The sequence below is a fragment of the Camelus dromedarius genome, chromosome 8 (genome assembly GCF_036321535.1).
Source record: "Camelus dromedarius isolate mCamDro1 chromosome 8, mCamDro1.pat, whole genome shotgun sequence".
Lineage (NCBI taxonomy): Eukaryota > Metazoa > Chordata > Mammalia > Artiodactyla > Camelidae > Camelus > Camelus dromedarius.
Window position 1 is genome coordinate 6,937,185 of NC_087443.1, and position 21,222 is coordinate 6,958,406.

The 21,222-nt window shown below is 43.8% G+C and overlaps 1 protein-coding gene and 1 non-coding gene across 4 annotated transcripts in view; one reads left to right on the forward strand and one right to left on the reverse strand.

Moving 5' to 3' along the window:
* Positions 1 to 21,222, forward strand: part of TSNAX (translin associated factor X) — a 394,977-nt gene that overhangs the window by 151,052 nt on the left and 222,703 nt on the right. For all 3 annotated transcript variants that reach the window (XR_010381833.1, XM_064487870.1, XM_064487871.1), the window contains 2 exons: positions 10,277 to 10,412; positions 20,270 to 20,399. Coding sequence is in view for 2 of the 3 variants with exons in the window: in XM_064487870.1 (XP_064343940.1) it covers positions 10,277 to 10,412; positions 20,270 to 20,399 (266 nt within the window). In the remaining variant the exon portion in view is untranslated. The remainder of the gene's footprint in view (positions 1 to 10,276; positions 10,413 to 20,269; positions 20,400 to 21,222) is intronic.
* Positions 13,024 to 13,097, reverse strand: TRNAS-AGA (transfer RNA serine (anticodon AGA)). The gene has a single exon. It is a non-coding gene; the product is annotated as a tRNA-Ser (tRNA).

The window sequence follows — 21,222 nt, forward strand, 5'->3', positions numbered from 1 at the left end:
TATAGTCAGTTTACAATGTTGTGTCAATTTCCAGTGTAGAGCACAATTTTTCAGTTATAGTTTGCATTATATTTTTAAAGTAATGACAGTAATGTGTTTAAAGACGTTCTACACAAAACAATGATGCCTCACAGGATTCCAGGTTACAGCGATGACTAGTAAGAGGGTGAGAGAACCTCTGATTGTTGAGCAGGGACAAGCAGACGTATATTTTGCATGAAAACAACAGCAGAGCAAATTCCTCACGAAAAGTCTGTTCGTAGGAACTAATTGAATGCTGTGTCCAGTGTAATCGTGAAAATGGAGTGCCACCAGAACCACCGGAGAGAGATAATGACGAGGCATTTGAACACTTTCATTTGTATGATTTCTTAAAAATAGCCTCCACGCCAATCGTATGTTCCCTTGCCTGAGAGGGGCATCGATCTGTCAAATGGTTCCCACACCTGTTAACAGAGGTGGAGAAAGAGAAGGAGGCCCGTGAAGGAGACACTCAGACGTGACCATTTGGATTGTCAATGGTGTCATTCTACGAGAGACCCAGGAATCACTGACCAAATCTTTAAGTTATATGATTGCCTTCCAGAGATTTCCCACACATAGCCCCGTTGGTGTGGTCAGTCAGCTACAAAGCACCGTTCTCACTTTTCTCTTAACTAGACTATATCTAATAAACTTCAGTACTCAGTCTACAGACTTGTTCCGTTGATCAGCTAAGTGAGTTAGTAATTGCCTAAGTGATTAAGCCATTTTGATGATGACTGGTCGTATATCTAAATTCAATTAAAATGAAGGGCATAAAAAATGATTTTGTGTAGGAGGATCCGCCACTACATTTCAAACAAGAGTTTCTTTTGGGGCTCACAAATTTTTAAATGACTGAAAAAAACCAAATCACACCCAACCGTGTTTGACTTTGTAATCCGTGCGAATTGGCCCCAGGAAGGGACGCTGCTGGCTATTGCCTGAATGAATCAGCTATAATTGCCTTTTGTTTCTAAAAATGGAATATTTTTTGAGAGGTTGGAGAAGTCTAGTTATTTTTTTTTAATTTGTTTTCTTAAAAAATTTTTTTTCTTTTTCAGTTTTATTAGGTAGACTTATTACAGTTTGACTGCACATATACATTATATTGCATGTAAATACATATATACAATATACCACAATTATTTTTAGTTTATGTATGTGTACTGATCATTGTTTCTAAGAACAGATTAGAGCTTTAGCTTTTTAAACTTACATAGTTATCAAAGGAATAAAGCCAACTGCAAAATAAGAATTAACAGAATGCAGTAATCCAATCATAAAGGACAGTCAGATGTGCTCACACATATTCAAGAAACCATCTAATCATCTAAGTTATAAATAATAAGTAGTTCATTTGTGTCCTTATTTTATTTTATTTTACTTTATTTTAGATTCCACATATAAGTGATATATGGCATTAAAATGGAATTTTTAAACTAGTCATTAAGGCAGTATGTGATCATTGTGAAAACATTGAGAAAGTTTAGAAATATAAATAAAAGAAAAAAATGGCCTTTATTCTCATGATGAAGTGATAGCCACTGTTAATATTTTGGGGTGTGCTCTTTTTAACTCTTTTTTTGTGCTGCTAAGTGGCTTTTCCTCTGTGGTCCTGTCTTTTGGGTTTGCTACATCATAGCTCTTTGGAAATGATCTGAAGAAGGTTCTTCCACCTTGTGCTTTCAACTCGTATCTCCCAATAAGCAGCTGGAGAGTAGGGTGGGTCTGTCTCCCTGATGCACTGAGCAGGGGTGAGGCAGTGGTGATAGGAGTTGGGGCAGGGCTGGTGCTGACGCTGGTCGTAAAGGAGCTGGTGGAGGGGATGCTGGAAGTGGTCAGCATGCTGGTGGGGCAAGTCCCATGGCTTGTAAACAGAGACGTGGACAACTGACAGTTGCCAATGGAAATTCAGCCACCGCAGATCCTGAACAATGAAAACGAATCACATATATGCAGTTTTCCACAGCATCTGTGAAAACCTACCATAGAGAAAAATTTTGTAGTTCTGGAAATCTGAGGCTTTAATAAGAAAGTAACCAAAATCCCATTGATCAGTTACTTCCCTAGGATATTTGGTGATTGACATTCGGTGAAAGAAACATTTTCTTAGCTTTAAAGATTCAGCTTAAAGCTGAATTTAGCTTTAAGAGTTGAGGCAAAACCCCAGTGTTCATAGCAGCACTATTTACATTAGCCAAGACATGGAATCAACCTAAATGTTCATTGATAGATGACTGGATACAGAAGATGAGGTACAAATATACAATGGAATACTACTCAGCCGTAAAAAAGAATAAAATAATGCCATCTGTAGCAACACAGATGGACCTAGAGATGATCACACTAAGTGAAGTAAGTCAGACAGACAAAGACAAATATATCTGGAATCTAAAAAAATGACACAAATGAACTTATTTATAAAGCAGAAACAGACTCACAGACATAGAAAACAATCTTACGGTTACCAAAGGGGAAAGGCGGGGAGGGATAAATTAGGAGTTTTGGGGTTAGCAGATACAAACTAGTACACATAAAAGATACAGCAAAGTCCTACTGTAGAGCACTGGGAACTATATTCAGTAGCTTGTAATAACCTGTAATGAAAAAGAATCTGGAAAAGAATATGTATATTTATATATAACTGAATCACTGCGCTGTACACAACTTGTAAATCAACTATACTTCAATTAAAAAAAAAAAGAAGTGAGGCAAAAGCATTTTGGAGTGACCCATAGCCAAGCCACCCTTTCAGAAGCTCATGATCCTGAGGAATTTTGTGTGTTTTCTGATGTGTCTGAAGACTGCAACTTGAAGCATTGGCTGGAAGCCAGTTGACAGCATTTGTGTGCATGAATGTGCATGCACACACACACACACACACACACACACACACACAGAACTTGTTAGTCTTATGACACACCCAAGACCTGGGGAAGAAACTGGAGGTTGCATTCCTTTTGCTGTTTTGACCACTCTCAATTCATTTTGCCTGGTAAATTTTTGCTGAAGAACAACAGGTGCTTGAAACTTAATAGTCTACACAAATATTTCAGAACAAATCAACAAATATGTTCTGAGAACAAGATGACAGGCTAAGTTTTTGGCAGGCAAGCACCACGGTGAAATGATTGCTTGTTCTGGAAGTTTTTGTATCTCCCCCAAATGTTTGTTTTTCCCCTGATACCACAACCAAAGGGATTTTTTTAGTCTTCTTTCCACACAGCGGTGAGCTTAAACTATAACATTTCTGGAAATCCTCTTTGGCACACACTGAAAAGACCTATGACCCAGGGAGACCAAGCCTACCCTAAGCAGTTTAGCATTAAGAACGCGAGGAAACCAAATCTCCATTTTTTATGCAGAAATCAAAGAGTGATATAAGTCACCAGTAGGCTTTTTTAAAAATAGGATACTTCTCTAAATCATAAACAGCTCAAGGTTTTACAGGTGATTTTATAAGAAGTGGAATGGAGAAAAAGTCACCCAGAATCACACAGCTGATGGCCAAAACTCTCAGTTCTCCCCAGCTTTGTAGAAAAACATATTTATAATCATAAAACACAGATACTATATGCATATAATTTTGTATCCCGTTTTTCTCTTATAATTTGAGAATATTTGCTCAGAATTTTTCTAATTTTTTTGACTTGCTACATACCATTCCACGTGAGTGGATATACCATAATTCATTTCAATATTCCCCTAGAATTCGATTTGAGGCTGTTTCCTCTTTTTTAAAAAAATTGCAGTATAGTTGATTTCCAATGTTGTGTTAATTTCTGGTGTACGTCATAATGATTGAGTTATACATATATATTCCTTTTCGTATTCTTTTTCATTTGTTTCCACCTTTGTCAGTTTTTTTGTTTGTTTTGGCTACTGAATGCTTTTTGTGAGAAAGGTGATTCAGGTGGAAAAATGTGTTGACAGAGTTGTTTGCATTTTTATAGTGCATTTGGGTCTGTATTTCGGGGTATGGGGTAAATTATAGAATGTGATCTTCCCCATAGGATACAGAGGCCCACAGGTTTTGGAATCAGACAGACCTTGGCTTTATTTCTGAATCCACAGAGCTGGGTAACTAACCCAGACCAAAATCTTAAACTTTCCACGAGCCTCGGTCTTTTGATCTGCAAAGTGGGGACAACCACGCATGTCTCCTTCATGACGTCATTGTGAGGATAACATGATGGATAGACAGCCAGGTGCTTGGCACATAGCAGTGCTTGCGACATGAGTGTTATCTTCCTGTGTCTACAGCGTTCTTCATCCAAATATAAACGTTAATTTCTTTAGTCATCGTTTACGCAGTACCTACTGTGTGTGCCTGGTGCCGAGCTGCATCAGCGAGACAGAGATGCATAAGGCTCAGTCCCTGCCCAGTGTATCCCGTGGTCTCCAGGGACCCAAACAAATGAATAGACAGATGGGATCCCTGTGTGATGGGGAAATACTACGGGAGCACACGCTGCTTCAGGGATGCTTCCTGGGAAATCTAATAGGAAAAGCCCAGAGTCTGGCGCCAGAAGAGCTCAAGATTCAAATTCTGACTTTGCCATTTACTCATTCTGAGGCTTTGGGCAAATTCCTTAACGTCTCCGCATTTTAGGTTCTGCATTTGTATTCCTACTCTCCAAGTTACTGGGAAGCTCAGAAGTGATGTCTGTGTGGGGCCGGGCATGTAATAAATGCTCAAAAATGACGATTATGCTGAAAGTCTTCCGTGCCCCAGTAGTGGCTGATTTTTATGATAATGAGTCCAGCAAATTCCAACAGACTGAAAGTCAGAAACTAGCTCAGGTTAGTCTGAAATACGTTTTATCACAGTCTTATTCTTTGTAAACTGGTCATCCCAGGAGGGGTATGGTAATGTGGAGTTGTTAACAATATTCGGCTCTCAGTGAATAGCGTTTCTTGGCTATTATGGAAGAACCAAGAAAAATGACTTAGGCAGACACTGATTGCTTCCTAGCTTTAAAGGGCCTCCTTAGAAGGTAGAAAACAGAAAATGGTTTGCACCATATAGTCTATCATCCCACGGAGAGAGCGAGGCAGTAGGAGTTAAATCTCTTTGGCAGGAAGGCTTCATGCGTGAGGATTTCTTGCTGCTGTGTAAATGCTTGCTTATTCATAGACGTAGAAAGTATGCTTCTTTCACTCTGTTTCTGTGTTGTAGCCGGAATAATAGGCACTTACTTAGGACTGATGTGCTGAGGAATAGCAGATGAACACTGACCCTCAATTAAACGTTAATAAATATTTTGTAGCGGCATCCAAAAATGCATTTGCTTGATCCAAAATGGAATGAGCTGAGGGTTAAAATTTTTATTGCTGAGGTCCTACAAATAAAGTGTGTTCGATTGGTAAATTAAATATTTAGTATCATTTAGAACATATTATTTAATGTATCATTTTGCTCGGTTTTCGTGATATCGCATGGTGATATCTTTCATGGTGAACTTCGAGTTTGGTTTTGGTCTTCAGTTGTGTTTGCAAAATGCAACCCCCAGTTCTAATATTGTGGCTGTCTTATCAGTCGGATGGTCAGCACCTGCTGTGTGCAGCGCCCTCGACAATTCTAGCTTTAAACCTTGAGCCACAAACTGAAATCAGATGAACCGTGTCTGCAGAAAGCTTGCAGGGGTTTAGAAGAAAGAAAAATCCGACAACATGGGTGATATTTCCTCAACCACTGGCCAAAGAGAATAAGAGAGATTTTCTTAAAGGCACAGCCGGATTTGTACCAATGATGTAAAGTCACAAATATAGCATTAAGTTGTTAAAGATCTGCTGACCGGGCTGATGGGCTGGGACATCTTTCAGAGAAGCGAAATCCTTGCAAGGGAGGCGGTGAATTTTAGTTTTGATGAGTGTTACATTTTTGTATCCATCCAGCTGCTTGTGAAAATACACAAAACAAGAAACACCGTGCGGGCATCTGCACTCAAGATTATTTGGACCGTTTGCACAGTTGCTCCCAGCTAGGGGCACGCCTGGTATGGGGCGCTGAACCATGACAGGCACGGTGACGCAGTCCTTCAGTCATGCACACAGAAGGCCTGGACCAAGTGGCGAGAAGCCTGAGGCACCTCGTGGGAGGAGAGGTCCGGGGTCCTAGGGAGCCCGCCTGGGGAGTCGGGGCGGTGCCGGGAAGGCGCCTGCGGAGCGGATGCCCAGACCCGGAGGCTGGAGGAGGAAGGATGTTCCTGGGAGTGGGAATATCCGATCCCCATTCTTCTGGCTGCTCAGGCCAAAAGCACTGGAGTGCCTCTGGATATCGCCTTCCCTCGTCCCCTAGGTCAGATCTGTCAGAGAACATTCGGGATCCTAGCACCTCCTGCTCCCCCACTTTTGCTTCTAGGCGGCCACCTCCAGGTCTGGTCTAGGAAACTGCAAGGACCTTGGGGCTGGCCTGCAGGCTTCTGTCCTTTGTGGTCTCTTCCCAACAAAGCATCCGGTTTCCTGCTAAATGTGAGCAGATCCTGTCACTAACTGCTCCAAACCCTCCAGGGGATCCTGACTCCCTTAAAGTAAACGCCAAAGTCTATAACCAAGTAGGACCCTGTGGGGCCTTCCTGGGCCAGGCTCCCGCCCCCACATCCTCTGCTGCAGCCCCTCTCTGAAGGACCCAGATCATAGTATCTCAGGTGTATTTCCTGAGTTTTTCAGATGCTAAAAACCACTACCAAAGGGTAGAAATTAACTACCTGATGATGGAGAGCACGTGGTCCCCAGGCCTTCTGGCTCTTAGAGGTTGATGGTGTTGATGCCCTGTTCCCTCCACATCAACCAATCAGAGGTCTGTGCACGAGCTGATCACACACCCTGCGACCCCCCCTTTAAATATGCTTTGCTGACACCCTTTAGGGAGTTCGGGGTTTTCTTGGGCCTGACCCACCCCATCCTCCTTGCTCGGCCCTGCAATAAACCTTTCTGTGCTCCAAACTCTGACGTTTCAGTTTGTTTGGCCTCATGGTGTGGTGGGTACACGAACTCACCTTTGGTAACAAGTCCTTAAAATGGCCTTCGGGTCTGATGGTCAGGCCCACCCCGTAGCCCCTCCCCTCCTCGCCTTTGCCCTGGCTGGGTGCTCCATCTGCCAGGGGTATCATAATTAGTGAAGAGGGGTGTGCTTTTTTCCCCACTGGCTTAAAATGAGTTTATTCTTAGAAGGAAAAATAATGATGATGATATTCAAGATAATTCAGATACTGGTCCATCAGGTTCAAAATCAAATGAACCATGCCAAGAAAGAAAATATAAAACATCAATCATCCTACTGTTAAATGTCAACTATCACCTTAAAGGACTGTTGGCTTTTTATTTTGTCCTCCTTTTTTTAAAAAAAATTGAGATAGACTTGCTGTACAACATTATAGAAGTTACAGGTGTACTGTTTCTAAAGGTTTTCCTCCCTTTATGGCGGTTCTGAAACATTGGCTCTATTCCAGTAGGGGTGTCACTTGGGGGACCCAGCAGATTTGACCCTCACGCCAAGCCGAGGTGATGTTAGCATGTGGAGCTGAGCGCCACTGGGGAGCCTGGAGCAGGAGCTACATTAGAAGTTGGAGATAGTAATAAGCTATAACATCGATGGTGACATTCTAGTGCACTTTTAAAAATCATAAAAGAGACATAATTTAAGATAGCCACACTTCTGAAGGTGGGTGGCAGCGTAGAGCGGAGCCAATCACACACATTTCCTGGGATAATTTGTATTTTCCTTCGGAATTCATTGTGAATATGATTTTTGGTTGCCCGTTTCCCAGTTCCATTATTTGATTTTGCTGGATCAGGTTGTGTTTTCTGAGGACCTTCCACCCCTAAGTGGGAAGGTCCAGTTTAGAATATGGTGGGTAGGGGGTGGGGGTACAGCTCAGTGGTAAAGCATGTGCTCAGCATGCATGGGGTCCTGGGTTCAATCCCCAGTACTTCCATTAAAAAATGTTAATTACATAGGCAAATAAAAGTATCACATATTAAAAAAAAAAAAAAAGAATATGGTGGACAGCAGAGGGAGGCCAGCCTGGGTAGAAACTTTCTGGTGAGCATTTGAAGGTCAACACTTAGTGGCACTGCTAACAATAGCCAAGGCTTTTGGACACGTGCTGGGTGCCAGGAGTGGATAAACGCCTTGGTTAGATGATCTTGTTTAATCCTCAGAAAACCTTATGATACACAGACTATTATTAGGCCTGTTTCTGCAGATTAGGAAGTTGAAGCTTAGAAAGGTTAAGTGACTTGAAGGTCAGACAGCCAGAAATGGCAGCATTGAGGTACAAACCCAGTTTCCTCCCAGTCCCTATGGCATAGCGTCTTGACACAACTTTATCTTCTGCATTGTGATTTTATCAGTAGGCTATTTTAAAGCAAGTAAGGTAAGAAGTTTTGATTTTATGGAGCAATAAAACAGTAAATAACTAAAGTAAAATAAATAAATGTTTAAAAAAATTATTAAAACAAAATCTTTAAAAAGGATGAAGCTTGGTGTTAGAGAACAGGGCAGGTATCTTTCAGCGTTATCCTAGAAGACCTCCACTGTGTGTTGTACGTGTGGCATCTGAATTAGCTGTCCCCTTGCTGTCTCTTTGAAGAAGGTGGCCCAGACCAAGAGCCCTGGCAGTACCTGTCCCTTTGTCTTGAAGAAATAGACGACCCTTTCTGGTATTACTAGAACGAACCCTTGGCAAATTCTCTTAGCGAGTTTCTGGCTTTTGGTCACAAGGCATAGGGCAAGCTGATGGGGAGGTCTGGTAACTGACATCCTTGGAGATTCAGGGTTGCTGCTCACGACCCCTGGGGTCTGCATCTCCCCCACCCAGGTGTGTGTCACTGCCCGAGAGGGGTGTACCTTGATTAGTGTTGACCCCTGCTGGTGTATAATAAAAAGTTTTGTTCAAAGAGTTTTCAAAGTAACAAGCTTGTTGAAACAGTGTTTTAATTTGAAGTTGTCATAGAAAACAAACTTATGGTTACGGGAGGGTAGGGGAAGGAGATCGGAAGGGATAAAGGGGTAAATTGGGATTTGCAGCCATACACTATTGTATATAAAGTAGCTAAACAACAAGGTCCTATTGTATAGCTCAGGGATATATTTAATACCTTATAATGGCTTAAATGAAACAGAATATGAAAAGGAATATAGAATATATGTATAATTGCGTCACTATGCTGTACATCAGAAATTAACACAACATTGTAAATTGATTATACTTCAATTAAAAAAAAAGAGATGAAGTTGAGTCTTGCAGAAGTGGCTTGCTTGGAAAATGGATAGTAGGGCCGTAGGAATGTAAATGGGTTTTGTGATCTAGGGTAGAGTGTCTGCTGTATCTCAGCATGGCTCACGTATAAGAGGATAATATTTACATTGCACGTGGGGTAAGCAGTTGGCACTGCTGACCAGAGGCTGCCTGGGATCTTGGGGGCCCAGAGCCCACCTGCTACCCAAGGGTGGAAGAGATCAAGGTCCTCCCCAGCTGTCAAGGACCAGGAGGGAAGCTCTGATGGATGACATTTTTAAACCCAGTCCATACATTTCTGCAAAAATAGCTTTATGGGAAGCTTTCCAGTTCTTGAGGTGTTTGATTATAAAAATAAGTTCTCAGTGGAGAGGATGCCAATTTCTGCAGTTTATTTTTTTTTAAAAGAAAACTTGTTTTATAGTGATTCTGTATTTATACCTTCTCTCTGGAGACTTAAGGTCATTGAAAAATAAATAATAGGATGCCTGCTTTAAGCAGAAGTGGGTCTCTGGTCGCCTATGGCCTGATAGATTTTGAACATCACATCTTTGACTTTAGTAACTGACGGGGTCTTTCTTGATGGACGGTTTCTAAGGAAACATTCTCAAAATCACTCTTGGGCACTGATTGTTTTTTTACATCTGGTTAATATAGAACTCATCAAAATTACCAGGTTTTCTCCCAAGTGATCACCATGGTTTTAAAAATGATTAGTATTAAGTATCCTTCAATGTGATGCTTGTAATCATGGTCTTCATGTGAATTCATAGACCATCAACTCTGAGAGTTAGGTGAACGAAAGCTAAGAGGGCCGTCTTTTCAATAAAAGGACTGAAGATTCTTAAAAGCATGCGCTGAGAGATGAAAATGCTGACCTAGAAACAGGTGGCTTTGTGTGATGTCACCGAGGTGACCATTGACTGGGAGGGGAGCCAAGGGACACTGGGTTGTCTATTTTGAGTTTCGTGGTTCTTTATTCCTCTCTCATCATTTTGGGTTTCCAGCCGAGATGATCCAACGGAGATTAGAGGACCTGGAGAAAGAGAGAGGCAGCCTGAACTTTCAGCTTCCTTCGAGGCAGCCGGCCCTTAGTGGCCTCCTGGGCCACCTGGGGGCTGTCCTGCGCCGGGGGGCTCAGCGGTAAGTACTCTCCCCTGTGGGCTCTTTTCCAAGCTGGGAGGGGCTGAGCCCCAGAGACCTTTAGCTGCCTTTCCCTGGGAAGCACCATTCTTTTGGTTGAGCAGGTGGGGGTTCCTTCCAGAGGGAGGGACCAGTGTGGGTCACGTGCCCTAAGAAGCCTTCCGCTCAGTGGCAGGAGGGAGCTTCAACAAGCCCAGGCACGGCCAGGTGCTAAACTCCCCCTGGGCGCCCCCCTCCCTGAGAAAGTGGGGGTGGATGTCCCCCTGTCCAGGGCAGCAGGGTCTTCTGTCATTGTGTGACACCAGTAAGATCCACAGATGGTCCTCTCTGACTGAGGGATGAAAACACGAAGACATCTTCCTCCTAACTCGGCCTCCAGCTCCTGAGCATCTTCCCCTGCTTCTGCTACCCAGAGGCGCCCTGGATGAGTAGGGGGGGAGCAGTCACTATTGCTGATTCGGTGGTTCTCAATCCTGGCTCCACGTTTGAGTCACCTGGAGAGCTTTTAAATATCCCCCTTCCACCCCAGACCAACTTAGTCAGGCAGTCTAGGGGTGAGTCCCAGGCACCAGACTGTTTGAGAAGTCTGGGAACCACTGTTCTCATCTGCCTGCTGGTTACCTCTCTCCTCGGATAAAGGCTGGGACAGAACCAGTTGCGATGAAGACTGTCAGCCTAATCACAGCGCAGGTCTGCTTCTACTTAGATATAAATGTGGCCACAGCAATTATACTGTATTTCCAATTCCCGGTTGGCTCTGACAGTCACAAGCCTGTCTAGCCAATTCCTCATTTTACATTCAGTTTATCTTGGGGTCACCCCAGAGCCTGTCTTAACAGCGAGGCTAGTCATTTTGTCCTGTAGTTTTGAGGGTAGCATGGAGCAGAGTGCCTGGTACCTCGTAGGTGCTTCCTTATAAATGTTTTTTTAAATTGAAGTATAGTTGGTTTAAAATGTTGTGTTAATTTCTAGTGTACAGCATCAGTTACAAATACACATACACACACACAATGGAATACTAGTCAGCCATAAAAAAGAATGAAATAATGCCATTTGCTGTAACCTGGGTGGGCCTAGAAATAATCATATTAAGTGAAGGAAGTCAGACAGAGAAAGACCAATATCATGATATCACTTATATGTGGAGTCCAAAATATGCCACAAGTGAACTTATTTATAAAAGGAAATAGACTCAGGCATAGAAAACAAACTTATGGTTAAGAAAGGGGAAAGGAAGGGGGATAAATTAGGAGTTTAGGATTAGCAGATACACACTACTGTATATAAAAGAGATAAACAACAAGCTCCTACTGTACAGCACAGGTAATGATATTCAATATCCTATAATGGATATCCTATAATGATAGTCAATAACCTATAATGGAAAAGAATATGAAAAATACACATCAACGCTTATGTATAACTGAATCACTTTGCACCAGAAACGAACACAACATTGTACATCAACTACACTTAAATTAAAAAAAAAACTAATAAAACTAACAAGAAACTCAGTCTATAAAATTATCTTTCAATGTGCCAACTGCCCAGCCAGCCTGTGACATTTGTCACCGGTAGGATTATCTGGACTTGCAGTTTCCTCTGAACCAGCGGCTTTGGCTACAGTTCTCACGGCGGCCGCCAGGGGGACACGGTGTCAGGCCGGAGCTCCCACAGCCGGAGCCTGGACAGAAAGGCTTCTCGGCCGCGGGGGGCGGTCTCTGAGTCCAGGGGGACAGAGGATGCTTTCCCATGCTGGTAGTTTTCCTGTAGAAATCAAACAGTTGTATAGACTTGGCAAATGCTCAATACTAATTAATAACACAGTAGTGCCTCTTCACCTTGTTGGGGTCAAGTGTTTCCTGGACAACGTAAGAGAAGCTGCAGACTTCCATCGCGACATCGCATCCGTACACACACACGGGGGACGGCGTGCGGTTTGGCGAGACCCACGGGTCTTCTGAGCTTATTCATTCCCTCTCGGGGGGGGGGGGGTCTTTGGGTCTCCGGTGAAGAACATTTGGTTTAGAATAAGATTGGAGGAAGTGTCCACGCCCGCGTACAGTCAGGTACCTCACCTTTTATTTTCACTGCCCCTCGGGTCTTCATAATCCCTGTCTGAGCTCAGCTCTTTAGAAAGCGCCGTTGAATTCTCTGAGCTTGTGTAGAATATCTGACTCACACTCGATTTGTCCAGGTCCTTCCAGCAGCCCAGAGAGTGTTGGCTGTCACCGAGGGCGTTCACGGGGCTCCTCTCAAAGCAGGTGTTGGTGCTCAGAGGGTTTGGCATGTGTCGCTCTCGGTTTTTGGTTCCGCACTGCTCTGTACTCTGACTGCTGCCCTGGGGCGGGGTGGGGGGGTCTCTGCTCAGCGGGGTTCAAAAGCGTCAGGTTGAACTGTTCCCTGGTTTGCTGTGCTCTGTGGAACCCATCTCTCCTATTTCTTTGTGATATCTTGGGTAGATAATACAGACGTCCAGGGCATTTTTAGTTGCTGATGCTCATCCAGTCCAGTCCAGTTTGAAACTTATTTATTTACTTATTTTTTGGGTATTTATTTATTTATTTATTTATTTATTTATTCATTCATTCATTCATTCATTCATTCATAGAGGAGGGACTGGGGATTGAACCCAGGACCTCATGCATTTCTAAGTATGCACTCTACCACTGAGCTATACCCTCCCCCCTGAAACTTCAATTACACATCCAGTTCAGATCTTTCCGTGTCCTGCTCCTGCTGTATCTTTCACCCGGTCCAAAGACGGTTCTCTTTTCCTTTCTCCCAAGAGAGGGGTTTGGTCTACGATCGCACCTGTGACGGATAATTTTCCCATTCACGCTCTGCATTTCTCTGACTGTGCGCCCTACGTGTTTTCCCATTGGACCAACACCAGCATGTACGTGAAATGAGCAAAATGCAACAAAGTTTAGAAACAAAGACATACAATGGTTTTTCCATTGTGGGCTTATCGAGGCAGAGCTCTGGTTTGCCTGTCCAACTATCTCCTGTGCACCTACTTCCTTTGCGATGGGAACAGGACAGAGAAATGTGCAGCTCACCGGGTTTCTGGGCTGCGTCACTTCTCCTCTGACGAGTTCTTCCTGTCTTCCTTTTGAAACATGTGATTCTGTATTTCTGTTTAATTGTCATGTCGGGGACCATCATGCTGTAGAATCCAGTGACAGTCTGCTCTGAGTGCATGGGCTGGGACGATGTCCCAAAGACTACCAAGTAACTGGCACAGACACATTTTACCAGAGGTATAAAACGAGTTGGCTACATTATGGCACAGCATAAAAGTGATCATTGCTGCCAACAAACAACAGTGTTGTTTGGGAGATGTTTCGGGACCCCTGATCACAGCTTGGGCCAAATGGGGATGAGTGTGGCCTGTGTCCCTCCCAGGAAACCCCCCTCCCGACCCCTTGTCATCACCTCGAGAAGATATGAGAGGAAGGAAAAGACGAGAAAAATCAGCTGAAGTGAGTCACAGAGGACTCCTCAGAACTTGTAAAAATCAGTGGGTTATAAATAAAAGCTTCCCAGTTACGCTCTCCATGTCACCCTCTTCGCTCAAATTCACCTGAGGTCTGTCTGAAGCCAGTGGTATCAGGCGTAGTTATTACAAACCTGAGGAAATATCCATGCGCCCCTCCTGGCGTCACCACTGTGGGTGGGATAGGACAGTAGAGAACAGGGGTGCCCCCTCTCCTCAGGTGTATCATGTTTACTCCATTCTTTTTACTTTTAGACCCAAATCAGATATATAAGGAAGAACCGTAAAGTTACCTGTATCGTGTCTGGCAAGTTTACAATATTTGTTTGTGCCGTCAGAGTGACCTCAGTAATTTGTGACGTCAGTTGCTGGCTGAGGAAGCTATTTCTAGCTTTAAAGCACCCTTCAATGACTGTATGACCGGCCCAAACCACTTCCCTCTCACCGTCTTCCCAGTGAGGGAGGGGTGGGAACACCTAGGTCAGATGATGTAAATTTGACAGAAGAGTTGTCGACACGGAGAGCAGTTTGCAAAGCTATTCAGAAGGTCCTACCCCAGACTTGCTGCCAGAAGTCATCTTCTGAACCGAGGTTTTCCTCTCTGTGACAGTGAGAGCATCAGTTTTTGGTCCTTCCTTCCATTAAAAGCACCGGTCCTAGCAGTGGCACCAAAGAGCAATTTTGCTGGCATCACGAAGACTCTGTGTCTGAAGGGGACCCTCTGTGTTATATGTCCATATGTATAAACAGCAATTGGCAGGAGATGTCCCAACGGGTGAAACATCTGGGGTCCCCTCTGCCCTGTTGTTCTCACTCTAGACCTTCCTGAAGGCGGTCCTCTGAGCAAGGGCAGGACACTGGGGGGTCCTGGACCCCAGCATGCTGGGGAGGAGGTGGCCACGTGCATTCGTCACTCACGCACCCCCATTAACCACCAGGCTCAGGAAGCATCCTGACTTTCAGGTTACGGTTGGGGGATTCATTCTCGTCTCAATGTTACTGAGCTCTGTGCTCACCAAAGTCACAGGGTGAATCTTATTCCCTGGGATGAAAAATGTCCTCTGCAATTTGGAGCTAAACTTATTTTAGGGGTACAGGGTCTTATTATACAAATGGGTTTCATCTGTCTTTAAACGATCAGTGGAGAAGAAAGTAGAAAGGCCAAGACTGTTCCAGCGCTGCACGGCCCCCCGATGGGGGCTTGCGTGAAACCTCAGGCTGACGGTGGTGTCTTAGACACCCCGAGTCCCTGTTGGCACCAAGTGCCACGCTAACATTCCAAACCACGCGTTTTTAATCCTTGCCCCGAGGGATTTGCTCGTCTTCCACACTGATTAGTTTATAGAAGCGACACTAATTTGCACTGACGTTTGGGATTACACATTGAGGTTTATTAAAATAAAGGGAACCACACTGCAGAGGGAAGGGGGAGCCTGGCTCCGAGCACGGGAGAGCTGAGCTGGAAGCCTGTCCCTTGCTTCATTACTGAGCTGTGGTGTGTCCTGGGGCCATCCCTCCGCTGTCTGTGGATGCTTTCCCCACCCAGAGTCAAAGTCTGAGAGGAACAGAGAGGAGTTTTGGGTAATCACAGGGGCTTTTCTTCCAGATTAAGTAATGAATGTGATTAACAAAAAGAGAGAATTCCCGGTTACCCACCTGTGACTCCTCTGCAGCTGATTTTCAATTCTGTGTTGATTTCCTTCAATAACTCCCACCCCGACCCAGATGGTATCTATTTAGGAAATTCAGACAACTCAATATTTGCATAAGCAGAGCAAATTGGGAAATAAATTAGCGCAAAGAAATGATCTAATGCAATAGAAAGCTGAATATAAAGGACTTCTGGGTTTTCTAGGGCATGGACTCATTAAGTCACTCAAGATATATCTGCTGAGCCCCACTCAGTGCTGGGCACGAGGGACAAAAACTTCCGAGGCTTGGCTGGGTGGCCGGGCTGAGACTGGGTCCCAGAGGAGGAAGTGGGTCCCCTTCCCGCTATAGCCGATGATGGTTGCCTCCCAGGGACCTCCTCTTCTGATACGTGTGAAGGACCTCAGAAGCACCTCGTCTTTAACCTTCATTACCCCGTAAGGACAGTGTGTCCCCTGCACCTGCGCACAGCGTTCACTTTCCAGATGCGAACACTGAGGTGGGAGGGGAGCGGCCAGCTTCCCGAGGACAGAGGTGCTCCTTCTCTCAGCCCATGTGGCCCCGGTGCGAGGGTGGAGACTGCACACAGCAGGTGCTCAGTGGCCATTTGTTGAATAAATCTGATCCCTGTAATCAGCCATATAGGGAAGACATCGTCATCATCACCATCACCGTCATCCTCGTTTTGAAAATGAGGGAGGTAAGTTTCAGACAGATTTGGTAAGTCCAAGGACACACAGCTAGAAAAAGGTGGAGTTAAGGCTTCAGCCATGGATGTCCACTCCCTGTGCCTGTCATTCTCAGCTGCCCGTTAAACAAGGAGCCAGGGGACTTGATCATCAGTGTGCGTGGCATGTGGCTAGACGCCAGGAGGAAACACAAGTTTATAATCTTGCTGAGAGCCTAAACGGCACATGGTATCCTGGAAGGGGCTGGAAAGTGGGACTCAGCCTGACGCCCCGTTGACTGACTCCTCAATTCTGCTTTTTGCTCAGAGCGAGTCGCTCAATCTCCCTGGCACCGTGTCCTCCCTGGCAAAACTGCAGTAACACCATTCTCATCTTAGGTCTGCAGTGAGGGGTGAGTGCGATAGGACTGATAGCATCTGGTGTGCAGTAAATTCTCCGTTCGTACTGGCTGATCTTTTTATTATCAGTTTACGAAATACTTAATGCTACTACTACTGTCGTAATTTGTCTTTACGCGCATGGAACAGAGAGTAACAGGTCTTAAAATAAATGTCGAAGCTGCGTGGTGTGTTACAGTAAGTCAGCTGCTTTCAAGAAAGAAAGCTGAAGTGACTATTTTCAGCCATCGCTTCTAAAAGTCTTAGAAGTGGTGTTGCTTCATCGCTGTGCTCGGTAGGGTTGCTTGCTTTCTAAGTGCCGCGTTGAGATTTAGGAAGTGGGAGCATGACTTCCACCTTGCCACTCCTGCAGTGAGTAAGTCTGAGCCTTGGGGTGAGCGTTTATCTGTTGTCTTGGTTTATCCATCACTTCTGCTCCGTGTAGGAACCACATCCTTTTGCCGCTGTGTCTCTGGCACCAAGCCCAGTCCATGGCGCTTGGCGGGTGGGCTTAATGATGGTTTTTCTTTTTCTGAATGAACGAATGGATGAAGTGGGTAGGAGGGAAAGAGCTGGACGGAGCGTATTTGGATCGGCACTCAACTTCTTTCCTAAGAAATGTGGCGGCTGTGAGATCCTGCGTGAATGTACAAGTCAGAACAGAGAGCTTCACGCTTCCACGTGAGGAGCCCTGAAATCGGCACGTGTGTGGCAGCCAGGTTCCAGCTGCAAGGAGGGAGATCCCAGCGAGAGGGGACAGGGCTAGTTTATGCCTCAGACTCTCAGAGCCGTAGGGACCGGCCTCTCTGCAGGGGCGACGCCCTTGATCATTAACACATTCAGACACAGACTGTCAATTTAAATGTCCAAAGCCTACAAAAGATTGGTGATGGTTTAAATAAACAGCACAGCTACTTAGTGTTTGGGGTAGAAGACATTTTTATTATAGTTGTAGGAATAATATGTGTTCATTATAGAACACTTAGAAAATAAAAGACGGGCCAAAAGAACTAATCCCACCGCCCAGAGATAAGGGCTGATAATATTTTGGTGGCTATTTTCCTGTCTTTTATTTTATATACGTGCTGTTTTTATAGTAGTTGGTTCACGTTATACAGAATACTGTAACACCTGCTGTAAAAGACAGCGATGTATAGTGAACGTTTTCCACACAGTGTTATCTTCTTTGGTGGCCTGACTTTAGTGGTGGCGTGGCCCTCCTCCGGTGGCTGTGCCGTGGTGTTCCCCTCTGATTCTCATCTGGGACCACAGGTATGGTGTGTTCAGTTTTTGGCTACCAAGGTAAAATATGTTGAGTTTTTTTTTTTTTCTTTTGGTAGCTGTTCTTTGTGTTTATCTGTGATTATTTACATATAGTGGATTCTCAGAATGGGAACATTATGATCCAGTTATATTGCATTGTAGATCTAATTCTTATTTCCTGTGCTCACCGAGGAATTATGGTTTCTGGAAACTTTTGCCAGGCTGTCCGGTGAAACATGATATTTTGTGTTGTTTAAATTTGCATTTAAAACCGTTTTTGATAAACAGACTCACAGACATAGAAAACAGGCTCATGATTACCAGGATAGAAAGGGGGTGAGAAGGGATAAATTGGGAGTTCGAGATTTGCAGATACACACTACTATATATAAAATAGTGAATAATAAGTTTCTACTGTACAGCACAGGGAACTGTATTCCATATCTTATAGTAACCTATAATGAAAAAGAATATGAAAACAAATATATATGTATATCTATGAAACATTATGCTGTACACCAGAAATTGACCCATTGTAAACTGACTATACTTCAAATTAAAAGTTTTTTTAAACATTTTTTTATTGAGTTATAGTCATTTTACAATGTTGTGTCAAATTCCAATGTAGAGCACAATTTTTCAGTTATACATGAACATACATATATTCATTGTCACATTTTTTTTGCTGTGATTTATCATAAGATCTTGCTTATATCCCTGTGTTATACAGTGTAATCTTGTTTATTTATTCTACATTTTGAAATCCCAGTCTGTCCCTTCCCACCCCCCGCCCCCTTGGCAACCGCAAGTTTGTATTCTGTGTCTATGAGTCTGTTTCTGTTTTGTATTTATGTTCATTTCATTCTTTTTGTTTGTTTGTTTGAATTTCTGATAGATGCACTCATATTTTTCTTCCTGATTTGCTAGCCCTCTTGATTGACACTAGGACTATTTCCCCTTTTTCTGACACACATGTGGCCATATGTTCCCCAATTTTTTGCCTTTTTAATTTTACTTGATGATGTTTTCTTAGACATAGTTTCCTTGAATTGGTAACGCAGTTTTGCTTAGGGTGAAATTTTTTTCATCCAACTGCACTGAGTTAGGAATCGACTTGAAGGCTGGATTTGTCATCCTTTGATGGGAAATACCCACAGGGCTCCTGCAAAGGCAACTCAAGGCTGCATCTTCACCAGTGTTGCTTTGACCAAATATGCCAACTCCTGCAGGAATGGGAGTAAGAAGAGCCAAACAGGGTTTAAGCGGTTTTTGACAGGTTTTAGCAAGCCTTTTCCGAGAAGCTCTGATCCAAGCATCTGCAAATCTGTCATTCCTCTTTTAAATCTCCATGGCCAAGATCAGCCCTGGAATTTGACTCTGTCTTGAATGGTGAATGCAGAGCTGTCCCATGAAATATATTGCAAACCACATGCATGATTTTATGTATTTATTTGTTTGTTATATTTATTTTTAAATTTTTTATTGAACTGTGGTTGACTTACAATGTTAGTTTCAGGTATACAGCAAAGTGATTCAGTTATACCTATGCATACATACATATTTTTTCTTTTCAGATTCTTTTCCTTTATATGTTATTACAAGAAATTGAATATAATTCCCTGTGCTACACAGTAGGTCCTTATTGTTTATCTACTTTATATATAGTAATGTGTGTCTGTTAATCACCAATCCCTAATTTATCCCTCCTCGCCCTTTCCCCTTTGGTAACCATGGTTTGTTTTCTATGTTCGTGTATCTGTTTTTGGTTTGTAAATAGAATTTGTATGATTTTTTTTAAGATTCCACATATACATGGTATCATATATTTATCTTTCTCAGTCTGACTTACTTCACTTAGTATGATCATCTCTAGGTCCATCCATGTTGCTGCAAATGGCATTATTTCATTCCTTTTTATGGCTGAGTAGTATTCCATTGCTGGTATCCACATCTGGATAGCCACATTTTAAAAAGTAAGAAGAAACAAGTGAAATTAATTATTAAAATACACGTAATTAACCCAACATATCAAAAAATGTCATTCTACCATGTAATGAACACAAAAATATCACTAAGGAGATATTTTGCACTCTCTCTTTTCATACTTAGACTTTAAAATCTGGTGCGTATTTTATGCTTTCAGCACAGATAGCCACATGCGGTCCTGGGCAGTGGCAAGTCCAAGAAAGCAAGCTGGCTATGGGGAAAAAGCCATGTCGTACAGACAAAAACTTATATTAGGCATCTCATGCCTGGGGGCCTCCTAAGGTTGAGAACAGCTGGGGGCCACTCTGTGGAACTTCTTTCCCTGAACATTCTTGTAGATCTGAGGCTTTCAGCTCGTCCACATCTGTACCAATATGTATGTTTTATTTTAAGGGCTGGCGGGGATGACAGCCAAGCCCAGCTCAGAGTGGAAGCCAAGACCGTGGAACCCACCACTCAGGACAACCTGCGTGTGTCTGTCACCAGGCGAGACTGGCTTCTCCAAGAAAAGCAACAGTTGCAGGTAAGTGGGTGAAGGATCTTCAGGAAATAGGACAGCGTTTTTCTTACCCATTTGAGCCAAAGCGCAGGGGGAGGGTCTTTGCTTGAGTGTGGCAATTAGAGAGCTTTGGCTGTCCGCCTGGGAAGTAAGAGGCAGAGTGATGGGTGGCAGTGACTGGAGGGTTTGCAGGAGTCTTGTTACAAATGAGAGGTTAAAACCTCGCCAGTGTTTGTGTCCGTTTTTGATACTCCTCATTACCTTTTGAATATACTTTCCTTGTCTTCCAGGCCAATTTGTCACCTCTTATCATTTTGACCTTTAGAAGGTTCTTTTGGAAGGCAGAAAAAAAAATCTTGAGTTGTGGAAATCCTTTATGGAAATTGCTATCAGGTTGGACCGTGAGTAGCAGTCGTCAGAGGTATAAGTACCAACTGGGTGAGGCAGGCATGACTGAGAATGACTGGGGCATCACGGAGGCTCCAGGTTGACCCAGAGGAGTGGATACCAGTTGGCCGAGAATCATCTGGGGGCTAGAAATCTTGGTGCAGCCCCGATTTAAAGCCAGGAGGCAGCCAGGAATGCTGGAAGTTGACAGGTCCCCCTACACCCTAGGGGGAGAGAACCTTGAAGCTCTGTCCACACCTGCTTGAGCTCGGAGGCCTGAGGCAGGAGTAAGGAGCAGGTAGGAAACACTGATTGGAGGCGATAGGACTTTTGGAAAGAGCCTAGGTCTTTCACACCCAAGTCCAAAACCAGGCAAAGGCTCTAAACAGCTGAATGAACTTAGACCAGTCAGTGGGGCTTGGACAAGTTACCAGGAGCCCCTTCCCATCATGTCGAGTGT